Genomic DNA, 12329 nt, shown 5'->3' on the forward strand with positions numbered 1-12329 from the left:
GGAAGTACTCGATGGTGATGGCTGCCAGCTGCATCCTGTGACCGTCATTCTGATCCCGCATTTGTCTCTGTCATCTCCAAGATCCCTCCGTCCATCCGCCCGCCGCCTGCACGTTCCCGCCCGCCTGCCCGCCTGACCGCACATCCACATAAAAGACATTGGCAGCCTCCGCCACAAGCTCCAGGAAGTCTGCGCTTTGTACCCACACATGGCAGATCGATGTGCCCACCCTCCCACCATAACAACACACCAGGCACCCTTCCACTACCCACCACCCATCCATTCTGGTCAGGGGTAAAAACAGACTTGTCTGTCCCTCTCTGGGTGTCTAGTCAGAGCGGAGTGGAGTGGGCACTTCAGATGCCAGATGGCTGGCAGGATGGCATAGACATGGCAGTCACAGATCCCTGCCACCACCACATCATGGTTAGGCCTGAAGCTAAGGGGCCTGCTCCCCTCTCCTCTGCTCCCAACATCTGCCCTGACGATCGGGCAATGAGCCATGCCAGCTGGGTGTATTCATAATACCGGACGGATCAGGCTCGGTCTCCTATACGTACTGCCAACGTCACTCAGCTCATTCCACAGCCCCCTTCTTTTCTCTCCCTCTCCGCTTCATTAGTCCTCTTTCCATCCCCTTCCCCTTCCTTTCTCACCGTCCCTGTCCCGCCCTCCATCCTGGGTAGGACTATTAGGGAAGTGACTAGTTTGTAATTCGTTGCCCGTTGCTCTGCACTGTAGTGAATGGGCACCAAAGGTGTGCCAGGGAAAATTAGCACCAACTCCTGATTATCCCTTTTGAAAGAGAAGTGTGTGTGGGGGTGGTGGGGGGGGGGGGGGCGTGATCAGGAGGAAGAGAAAGTTGCAGCTCAGTGTTTAGTTCACATTGCGCACTTCAATGGATTCTCTCTCTCATATCTCTGATGTTGCAAAATTGACTAGTTCAGTTGTAACTCTTCAATATGATACAAGCATTTCTCTACACTCGCATTAACATCTACTAACCATGTGTATGTGACAAATACAATTTGATTTGATGCTCTGTAATGCTGTTTTGCCCTTGAAAATCCTTGAGCCCCGACATTATTCTCTTTCAAAAATGTTGTAGGCTCTGAAACATGGCAGAGCGACTATTGCCAAGGACCTGGCGAAGGTCCTATGCGTTGTGTATTTGTGTCAATAAATCACATCGGGAGCATATGCTGCAAATTATCCTCCAAGAAAACATTGGCCAATTCCCCATTTTTTTTTATTCCACTTCACTTCCTGATGAATCGCTCGTATCGAAACCTCAAACCTGGGTCTGCATATATTAAGCGTTTTAGAGTCCACGTGAGTAGTCATATTCATTGTGAACTAAAAGGTAAGAACGGATCCTAAACCAGCACTTTCGTCGCTTGGTAGGGCCTTTGGTTCTTGGGAACCAGTCCTGTACTTCCAGAAACGAGGGGTATCAGGGTAGCAGCAGACCCCAGGCTGGGATTCAGCATCATGGCAGGCCTCTAAAGATTTATCCCCCTGGGTCTGGTGCTGCTGCAGCTGTTGTGAAGGCTAGTCCCTCTCCCTCTCTTTCTCTCTCCTGTGAAGGCTACCTAAGCCATTCAGAACAGGAATCCATCAGGCCCAGGGGTGAGTTATAGTGACAGTAGCAGACCACCACAATGTTATAGCACTGAGAGGACCACCGATTTATTCAACCAGAACTACCCTCCCTGTCTTTTCCTCTCCTCTCTTCCCCTCCTCTTTTTTTTCTCCAGGATGGCATTTGAAAGGAATCTATCTATACTGCCTGCAACAATCACACACTCAGCATGTGGTGCACACTCCTTTAACCTTGTACTCTGACAGGGCCTTTACGTATAGTTTGATACCGCACAATGATAGCAACACGCACATGCATGTGCACATAGACATGAATTGACTTTATAATAATAATAATATATGCCATTTGGCAGACGCTTTTATCCAAAGCGACTTACAGTCATGTGTGCATACATTCTACGTATGGGTGGTCCCGGGAATCGAACCCACTACCCTGGCATTACAAGCGCCATGCTCTACCAACTGAGCTACAGAAGGACCACTTTGCACTTGTGGTAGTCAAGCTATGGACCATCCACAGAATAAGACCCCAGAGTCCCTCAAGTAGCCTACTTCTTTGGCCCTGCCTTCCACTTGAGTGACATCAAAGTGTTCTGCCTAACCCTTCCAAGGTCTTGAACATCCTCAATAAGGCTACATTTAGCACTTCTGTCAATGTAGGCTCATCTTTCACGGCTAAATTTAATTATATGTTTTAGACTGTTACTAAATATACAGTAGGTCCATGTTTGTATGCATTAGCATTTGGTTAGTCAAAATTCTGCACATAACCTATAGCCTACAAGAAAACAATGTCATTGTCCAGCTGTGCTGGTTTATATGGCAGTGATCTGTCCATACATATTGAGGGAGGGAGCTGGTGCTATAGCCTAGTGAGTTTGTTTGTCCTGGAGTCATACTGTATATGCACTGTGGCTCTCTGTGAATGTCGGCTCGTTTATCTCTATCAACCAACCCCACCACTCTACCGCCAGTCAGTAAATGAACAGCTTTCCCGTCGAGCTATAGTGGCTGTTTAAAGACAACTCTGTGATCCTTGCGTCTCGGACCAATCTCGCCCCGTTTTTTTATATTTCCCTCGTTCCTCTCCTCCCCTCCCTCCTCTTCTCTCTCTCATATTATGTGTGGACAGAGCGACGGTGTTTCTCTCAGCCCGGATGTGTTGTAGGCACGCGTTTTCCAGAGGCGCGGTTATAAAGCGTCCGTTATTTATCTGACTCTACTTTTAACTGTTCTCCTTTTCAGTAAGGAACTGCTAGGCGAGCCTCACGCGCACGGCAGGCAGCAAGACAATCAAATCAAGGACTGATCCCTTATGTTTGCTCTGAATCGAATTTTCATCTTTCATTGAACTATGACATTGCTTCAGCCCTGCTCTCTGGATTAATTCCTTTGTAATCGTTATTTGTTCCCCCCCATCTCGTCCAATATCTGTCTCCAAGTGTAGGCTAAGCTTCAGTGGTCATGGGGTGTATAATTTCATTTTCGCCTAGGCTGGTGAGGGTCTTGACGGTTGTGTAAAAGCGGATAACGCGTGGATTTATGGTCTTCACAGACAAAGAGCCAGCGAAGGGAAACTAGTGGAAGTTTGAGACCAGGAAGAATGCAGGCGACGTGTTGGTGTGCGGTGTTACTCCTAACTCCAGCGTTTTACCTGGTGAGTAGTGGTTTTGTTTGTGTTTATAAATACTTTGTCGTATCACTGTTGTCTCTGTGTTTTGTGGACTTTCAAAGACACATTTTACTAAAATCTCATGTGTAAAAACGATTTCTTATGAAATGCACATCACTGACAGAACTATTGAAGACAACTCTTCACTTCAGGGGCATGTCCTGTTCATTGCATAAAAACATTCCGTCGTCCTGTATCAGGGTATTGGGGGGAAATACACCTTTTTAAATTGCACATCATCATGACTGAGACATTTAACATTACTGTATGCGTTTCTATTTCAGAACTGTGGTCTATGGTGTCCAATTAATAGCACTAATTAGTCCAATTCATTTTCAAAATTAATATATTTGGTTATAAGACTGAATATGTATTTAATATTTGACTGATGATTTTTTTAAAACACATGTGTCAAAGAAATAACAAATTTAAAGTGTAAAATGAAAACATTATTCCCCGCACACTGGCTGAAAACGGAGAAGATTGTGCTGCAGTTCCAACAAACCGTCTCATGGGGGCGTCATAACAAACCAAAAAACGACCGGCAGGTGCGTCTGAAGGCTACACGTCAACCTGGAGGAACCTTTCAAATTCTCAGTTTCTCCTTTTGATTTAGTCAGTAACGCTTTTTCCTTTCAGTCCGCCACATAAACAATGATCCCACTCATAGCAGTCATAATACACACAACATGGAGGAGAGTTGTTTGGTGCGTGGCCCGGACAACCCAGCTCCATCTTGCTGATCTCAAAGCGAGCGTTATGTGATAACATTTAACTTATGCTAAGACATTGAGTGGAAAGAAAACACAGGTTTCTCATGTACCAAAGTTTTGTTAAAAAGTAACAGAAAGACTGATATAAAAAAAGGAATGCCACTTAAATATTTCAAATAAACTCACTTTCCAAGTAGGCTATACATTTACATTTACATTTAAGTCATTTAGCAGACGCTCTTATCCAGAGCGACTTACTATATTATCATTTGCAAAGAAAAAAAATGAACACACACGCGTTCGGCTTTCGTGTGAATTCTGCAGACACCTTGAGGAGAGTAGCCTAATGTCTTCACACAAAAATGTATTTCCTAAGCTTCTGTTCCCTATCCCTAACCCAGATAACTTGACACTAAGACTAGCAGATGCCACATCATACACCTAAATGAATCCGCCTTTGATTCTTACTGGAATTGAGCGCGGATTCTCTCCCTTCACTCACTCAGTCTCTCTACGCAACTCAAAATACATGTTTATTCCTTTAAGAGGCTATTGCTATCAGGTCTACGGCAGCACTGTGTCAAACTATACTGTCCGGTGTTAAAATTCATGTTAGTCAAATGTTTTGTAATATACAGTTCGCAACACTCACACGCACAAGCGCGCGCGCGAGCACACACACACACACACAATGGGTAGGCTTCTGTCTATTTCCTTTGAATTTACCACAGGACATTTTTCCCCGACACATATTTCAGATTTCACGAAATACGCCTATTTAAACGGGCTTCTCTTACAACTGTCCTATTGACATTTAAATAATGGTTCGAATTATTTCATCTGCATAATCCTCACGCAAAACGACATTTATTCAAACTAAAATGATTCTAATCAAGCTAATTCATTTACTGGTTGTTTTCTATCGGCTTGACGGAATAGGATTTAATTGCGTAGCCAATTTAAATTTTAATTCAGAAAAACAGCTCGTTTATTGTTAGTTGTCCGTGGGGTATTAGTTTACCACATTATCTAAAACGAATCTGAAAACTTCCATGGCGCGTTGGGCTATGTTTAAAATGTAAGCATATAGATAGGCCTACAAAGGGTTTTACCATTTTTGACACATTTACAGAAAGATATCTCATGTAATTATTAAGAGTGAGGTTTTAATCAATTCCACAGAATTATAAAACTTGGAGTGTGCTCGGGACCTATACAATTAAACATATATCCATTTAGTAATCATAATAAAATTAATTTAAATGTAATCTATATTTTGCGTTACACCTGGGCTTATTTTATATGGGCTTTTATAAGGATACAGCTAGACTATATTGTAGGATGTGAACACCAACATCTCAGATGCAACATATAGACCAAAACATGACCTGTAATTTTCCGCTACGTAAATGTTTCTTCACTGTAAACATAAAATCACAGATTTTATAGGCCAAATTACATTTCTCTGTATAAAGGAATATTATCGTATAATAGATTAGGCACCTTAAAATAATTTCCCCCTTTTTATTTGACCTCTTCTCGCATAGAATTTCACCTCTGAATTCCAATCAAACGAGTCAAGGAGCATTATCAAGTGGATTTTCTCATTCAGCACCGGGAGCTGTCCATGGTTCTGATATTCAAGACCGTTGTTTTACGCGTCTTAATACAGCCGGGTAGAATGAGTCCCAATGGAACACATTGCAGTGGGACGCAAAAAATGTTTTAAAAGTCCGTTTTGTTCATTCAAACCAATGAGGATGTAGGCTCGATGATGAAACCTGAATTCACGTAGGCCTAATAGTTCGAAATGACAAATTTGACAAGTGCCATTTGACACTTTTCAACTTTTCCTCACCCTGAAATGGTTTGTCAATTTAGGCATAGGACTAGGACTACTTCATTTTACATTTGTGGAAAAGTTTTTTTTTAATCAATTCAGTACAACGCAATATACATATTCCATGGTAGGATATATTACAAATTGATTAGGGTTTCTTTTCATATAATGATATTGGCTGCAGATTTTGGGATGAAAATGTAGTCTTTGTAATGTATAGCCTTGGTTCAGTTTGTCTTTTGCTTCATAAAAAAGGTAGGGCTTTTTCAGTCGACTGTAAAGAGATCTTTGATTATATTGTCTTATAGTTACGAATTGGTTCATGTTAGTTTAATTCTACACCTGGATATTTGCTCTCTCCATGTCTGCGCTCCACTAAACCTAGATTATTATTTTCCAGACAGTTAAACTGTTCCAGTTAAACTGTCGGGTTTATCCATACCTACGGGGATTACCGTTGAACTTTGACGGTTTTATTTCGTGTTAAAAGCTCTTGTCTCGTCTCTAAGCCTCTTGTCTGAGCGAGGCGCGCCTTGACCTGGATAACACTGTGCTCGCTCTGAAGAACAGTTGATGCAGGTGTTCAGTGGTATAATACAGCGCACGCCTCTCTGCGAGGGCGGCATTCACACATGAATATGGTCACCTATGGCTACAAAATGTAATTAAAATAGGATTGTATTCATTATTCGGCTTAGTTGGGAGTTATCTGTGCCTTCCTAGGTGCGTGTGTGTGCGTGTGTGTGTGTGCGTGCGTGTGTGTGCGTGCGTGTGCGTGTGTGTGCGTGCGTGTGTGTGCGTGTGTGTGCGTGCGTGTGCGTGCGTGTGTGTGCGTGTGTGTGCGTGCGTGTGTTTTTTTCTGCATCTTACTTCTGATCAAGCCAGCTCCAATAAAACCCAGTCAGATAGTTGACATGCTTTTAGGGTGGTTTTGCTCCCAGCAGAGGGACTGCTGATGATACTCTGTTGACTGACAGCTAGTGTGAACGACAGCATGTTCTCTGGCCCCATGACTGGTAGCAGGGTGGCTCCTATGGCTGCAACACAGGGCTGTCAGTGACTGGCAGGTGTGTGTGTGTGTGGGGGGGGTACTCGGCCATGTCTCACTTCCTCTAAGGGGGCAATGAGGAGGCTCTGTTCCTGAGGGACAGACAGACAGACACAGACATAATGGCTCCTAAATGGCACCTTGTTCCCTAAATAGTGCACTGTTTTAGGCCAGGCATATTACAACTACACCATCATTGTTTAACAGGCTGGCGAGAGGGCCTGACATGCCAAGCAGTTGGCGCAGTGGGAGAGACACCGACAGTGCTGCATCCTAAATGGAACTCTATTCCCTGTATAGTGCACTATGTTTGGCCAGCCTCTCACCATTGTTTGTTAGTGGAGCTGTGAAGATTCAAGTACCGCAATATCTTTTCCATGGCAAAAATGAAAACACGAAGAAGACCAAACTCTTTGGTTCTTTTAAAAACCTGCTGTATGTAAAATATTGTGTGCTATAGCTTGGAATATGCATACATGTGACTCTGAATGACAACATAGCTAATGAAGTTTGTTTCCAACATTAGTGCTGTTAAATCCATTTAGTACTTTGTTTCCTTGCCACAATACTAACAAGTATTGCGACACTGGTATCGTCCCGGCCCTAATTGTCAGTAGTATTAAACCATCATAACATGCTGTAGATGTTGCGACCAGCCCTGCCATAGCAAGCAGTCAGCACAGTGGGAGAGGGATTGCCACACACAGATCAGTGTATGGGGAAATACTGCTTGCATTTGAGTCTTGTCAGGCAATATTACATTACATCAGCAAAGAACACATATCAGTCCAATTGTGATTCTGTCCTTTCATTGAACACAAATTACTTTATGATTTTTGTCAGCCATTTCATTCCCATTTATTGGGAAATATACAGATGTAGGATCTTAATTTGATCACCTTGTTGCAAGACAACTTCCCTGCAATGCAATACATGCAAAACCCGAACTGTATACGAGGATTAAAAAAGCATCTGAAGTTTGTAATTTCCACTTTGAAATTTCAGATAAGATTTTTCCTTTCGAAAAATGTATCAACCCCTACAACAATTTACAGTAATTATAATACACATAATAATTTGCATTTCCTTTTACTGCAAGATTATTTGCCTGCTGTAGCAAACTGGCTAAAATGAAGATCCTACAATAGTGGGAGAGGAGAGAGAGGATGCTACACTGAGATCCTACAATAGTGGGAGAGGAGAGAGAGGATGCTACACTGAGATCCTACAATAGTGGGAGAGGAGAGAGAGGATGTTACACTGAGATCCTACACAGAGCACACTGTGTGTGGAAGACTATAAGGTTGTCAATTATGTTGAATTGGTTGCATCCCAAATGGAACCCTGTTCCCTAAACTGTAGCACTACCTTTATCCAGAAGTCCACATACTGTAGGCCGAGAGCAGAGCCCTAAAGGGGCATGGCCAAGAGTTCAGTCTCTTAGCACACAGCACTATAATCTTATATTAAACCCCCAGACCCTTCACAGCACAGCCAAGTGGTCCGCTAGCAGCTATGTTACATGTGAATTAACAGTGAAGGATCTACTTTAATTGAGGAACTCAAGTAGCTTTCGACCAGCATTACAATACAACCAATTGTCTCCATGCCCGTTGACCATCCACTGCAATCACATTCTCTTTGATGGAAAACACACTTTAAGAGAAATCTGTTATTATTGTGAATATTTCCTAGAAATGACTCTTCATATTTCTTTGTATGTATCTTTTATTAATTAATATCAATACGTCAGCATTATGATGTATTGTCAGTTGCTTGGCTCCTTGATATAGCTGAGGTCGTATATGGTGTACTCATGTATTTACATAGTACACTTCATACCCAACATCCAATTTTGGTAGATTTTTGATAGAGTTTTTATGAAATGTGAATTCAACTAATTACTTTGTTTTCGGGTTTAAATCTAGGTTTAAATGTGGAGGGGAAAAATATGCTTTAAGTTGAATTAACTTGGTATCTATCTTATTTAGACTCTAAAAACTTGCTTCAGTTCAGTACTGCTGACCTTTGACCCTTCGATCAGAGACTGGAAGTGTCTCAGAAGAGAAACCTGCCACCTGTGTGTGTGTGTGTGTGTGTGTGTGTGTGTGTGTGTGTGTGTGTGTGTGTGTGTGTGTGTGTGTGTGTGTGTGTGTGTGTGTGTGTGTGTGTGTGTGTCTCAGAAGACCCCGTGTGGTACACCTCTGTAATTCACACCTCAAGGTGACCTGACTCTGCTGTGCTCCTCTGCTGAACTGCTCTTGTGGTCCACTGATGATGACACACCTGGTGGTCCACTTATGATGACACGTGTGACCTGGGGGCAACACTCCTTTCTCTTTTATCAACCCTTACTCTGTCTCCCTGGACCAATAACACCCTGCATAGGAGACAGTAAGCTGTGTGTGTGTACTTGACCTTGGTTTGGGGCAGAAAGTCAATGATAATGGTCTATAGTTGTTGGAATCGCCCCTTGACGGGCGTTGGTTAATTTTTGACTGCATGGATCATTACAGTTTTGTTTATTCAAATCCTATTGGGGGAAGCTGGCAAATATTTACAGCACAGTTGTCATCTTTTATGGTGTTTTAATTTGGAAGTCTTTCATTGATGACCGGACTCCTAACCTGCACATACCATCTAAACAACCAAAATAACCCTGACCCCTGGCTGTGAAGGCACTTGGGATCTGACACTATGTGTCTCTGGGTGTGTGTGTGCATTTTTGCGTGCATCCATGTCTGCTCGTACGCATGTATTCTATGTGATTAATGACAACAGCCTCCATCTTTCCCCACCGTGCACTGCTCTAGTTTTTCAATCACATTCAGAGGTCTAGGGTCATATTTGGAGCTAACCACTGAAGGGCACTGACTGTTTCTGAAAAATATAATTGAGGCCTGGCCTGACCTGAGGTTTGAACCTCTGGGGGACTCTTCTCTGTCTGCTCCACTACTCTGCTATTCTCTGTCTGCGAGCTGTGGGAAGTCTATCTGTAGCCTCTTGATAGGAGGAGCGTTGTAGCAGACCTACCTTGGTTCAAATACTATTTTAACTATTTCAAATACCTTATCTGTGCTTGATTGAGCTTGCCTGGCACATTGGAACCAATAGAATAGTTCCAACATTTAAAACCCCCACCCTTCTGGTACACCTGGCAGGCTTGAGCAGAAACCCCCACCCATCTGGTACACCTGGCAGGCTTGAGCAGAAACCCCCACCCATCTGGTACACCTGGCAGGCTTGAGCAGAAACCCCCACCCATCTGGTTACACCTGGCAGGATAGAGCAGAAACCCTCGCCCATCTGGTACACCTGGCAGGCTTGAGCAGAAACAAATACAATCTTTCAAAATATCTACAATATTTTGAATAGGGTATGAACCCAGGGCTGCTTTGTAGAGTTGTAGTGTTGTAGAGCTGTAGAGTAGAGCTACTTGGTCAATTGTTTCTAAAGGCAGGAAATAAATGAGATGACCCACTGACAACCTGCTTTCCATGGCCAGAGTTACTCCCAGGACGAGTCTGAAGTTTCTTTAGTGCTCTGAACAGATAATGGTGTTTTGAAAGCTGAAAGGGAAGTTTGTCTTGTTGGCAGAAGCATTCAACAATCTCTATCGACATTGCTAGCGCTGCCTGTATTAATTTCCAAGCTGGGTTTTCTGGAAATAGCCCTTGTCTTGCTTCTTGTCTCTGTCCTGTTTCCCAGTATCTTTCCTTAGGCATGGTTGGTTGTTATAACATGCCAGCACCAGCATATGCATGGATGAAAACAGTTGCATTCAGTAGACTGGGAGTTGTTCCTGCCTTAGTGAATAGCTGTAGTGAATGTGTGTTGACTAGTGATGGCATTTGTACCTAACAGCAGTGGTGATGGATTGCATAAGCCTGCTGATGGGCTTGATTGACCACTTTAACAGAGCAGAGATCAGACACTCTCGCTTGACTGGGTCTATGTGGCAGGGAGCGGATAGGGGAAGGGGGGGAGAGGTGGAGGGAAGGGGAGAGGAGGTAGGGGAGGGGAGGAGGGGGGAATCACTCCTGGGCTGGGTCTAGGAAGAGGGGACGGGACTGGAGAGAAGAGGAAGGGGAGGAGGGGAATCACTCCTGCTTGGCTGGGTCTAGGAAGAGGGGACGGGACGGGAGAGAAGAGGAAACGGAGGAGGGGGAAGCACTCCTGCTTGGCTGGGTCTAGGAAGAGGGGACGGGACGGGAGAGAAGAGGAAGGGGAGGAGGGGGAAGCACTCCTGCTTGGCTGGGTCTAGGAAGAGGGGACGGGACGGGACTGGAGAGAAGAGGAAGGGGAGGAGGGGTGAAGCACTCCTGCTTGGCTGGGTCTAGGAAGACGGGACGGGATGGGAGAGAAGAGGAAGGGGAGGAGGGGGAAGCACTCCTGCTTGGCTGGGTCTAGGAAGAGGGGACGGGACGGGAGAAGAGGAAGGGAGGAGGGGGGAAGCTGCTTGGCTGGGTCTAGGAAGAGGGGACGGGACGGGACTGGAGAGAAGAGGAAGGAGGAGGGGTGAAGCACTCCTGCTTGGCTGGAGTCTAGGAAGAGGGGACGGGACGGGAGAGAAGAGGAAGGGGAGGAGGGGGGAAGCACTCCTGCTTGGCTGGGTCTAGGAAGAGGGGACGGGAGAGAAGAGGAAGGGGAGGAGGGGGGAAGCACTCCTGCTTGGCTGGGTCTAGGAAGAGGGGACGGGACTGGAGAGAAGAGGAAGGGGAGGAGGGGTGAAGCACTCCTGCTTGGCTGGGTCTAGGAAGAGGGGACGGGACGGGAGAGAAGAGGAAGGGGACGGGACGGGAATCACTCCTGCTTGGCTGGGTTTAGGAAGAGGGGACGGGACGGGACGGGAGAGAAGAGGAAGGGGAGGAGGGGGGAATCACTCCTGCTTGGCTGGGTCTAGGAAGAGGGGACGGGACGGGAGAGAAGAGGAAGGGGAGGAGGGGGGAAGCACTCCTGCTTGGCTGGGTCTAGGAAGAGGGGACGGGACGGGAGAGAAGAGGAAGGGGAGGAGGGGGAAGCACTCCTGCTTGGCTGGGTCTAGGAAGAGGGTACGGGACGGGAGAGAAGAGGAAGGGGAGGAGGGGGAAGCACTCCTGCTTGGCTGGGTCTAGGAAGAGGGGACGGGACTGGAGAGAAGAGGGAAGGGGAGGAGGGGTGAAGCACTCCTGCTTGGCTGGGTCTAGGAAGAGGGACGGGACGGGAGAGAAGAGGAAGGGGAGGAGGGGGAATCACTCCTGCTTGGCTGGGTCTAGGAAGAGGGGACGGGACGGGACGGGAGAGAAGAGGAAGGGGAGGAGGGGGAAGCACTCCTGCTTGGCTGGGTCTAGGAAGAGGGGACGGGACGGGAGAGAAGAGGAAGGGGAGGAGGGGGGAAGCACTCCTGCTTGGCTGGGTCTAGGAAGAGGGGACGGGACGGGACTGGAGAGAAGAGGAAGGGGAGGAGGGGGGAAG

At 45.6% G+C, this 12329-nt stretch overlaps 1 protein-coding gene across 1 annotated transcript in view; it reads left to right on the top strand.

Moving 5' to 3' along the window:
* The first annotated feature begins 2617 nt into the window (after positions 1-2617).
* The window catches only part of LOC118378464 (neurexophilin-1-like), a 53421-nt gene continuing 43709 nt past the window's right edge, over positions 2618-12329 (top strand). Inside the window, exon 1 of the mRNA XM_035765454.2 lies at positions 2618-3259. Within this exon, the coding sequence (XP_035621347.1) occupies positions 3206-3259 (54 nt within the window). The 5' untranslated portion in view covers positions 2618-3205. The remainder of the gene's footprint in view (positions 3260-12329) is intronic.

Source organism: Oncorhynchus keta, chromosome 19, assembly GCF_023373465.1.
Source record: "Oncorhynchus keta strain PuntledgeMale-10-30-2019 chromosome 19, Oket_V2, whole genome shotgun sequence".
NCBI classification, from domain to species: domain Eukaryota; kingdom Metazoa; phylum Chordata; class Actinopteri; order Salmoniformes; family Salmonidae; genus Oncorhynchus; species Oncorhynchus keta.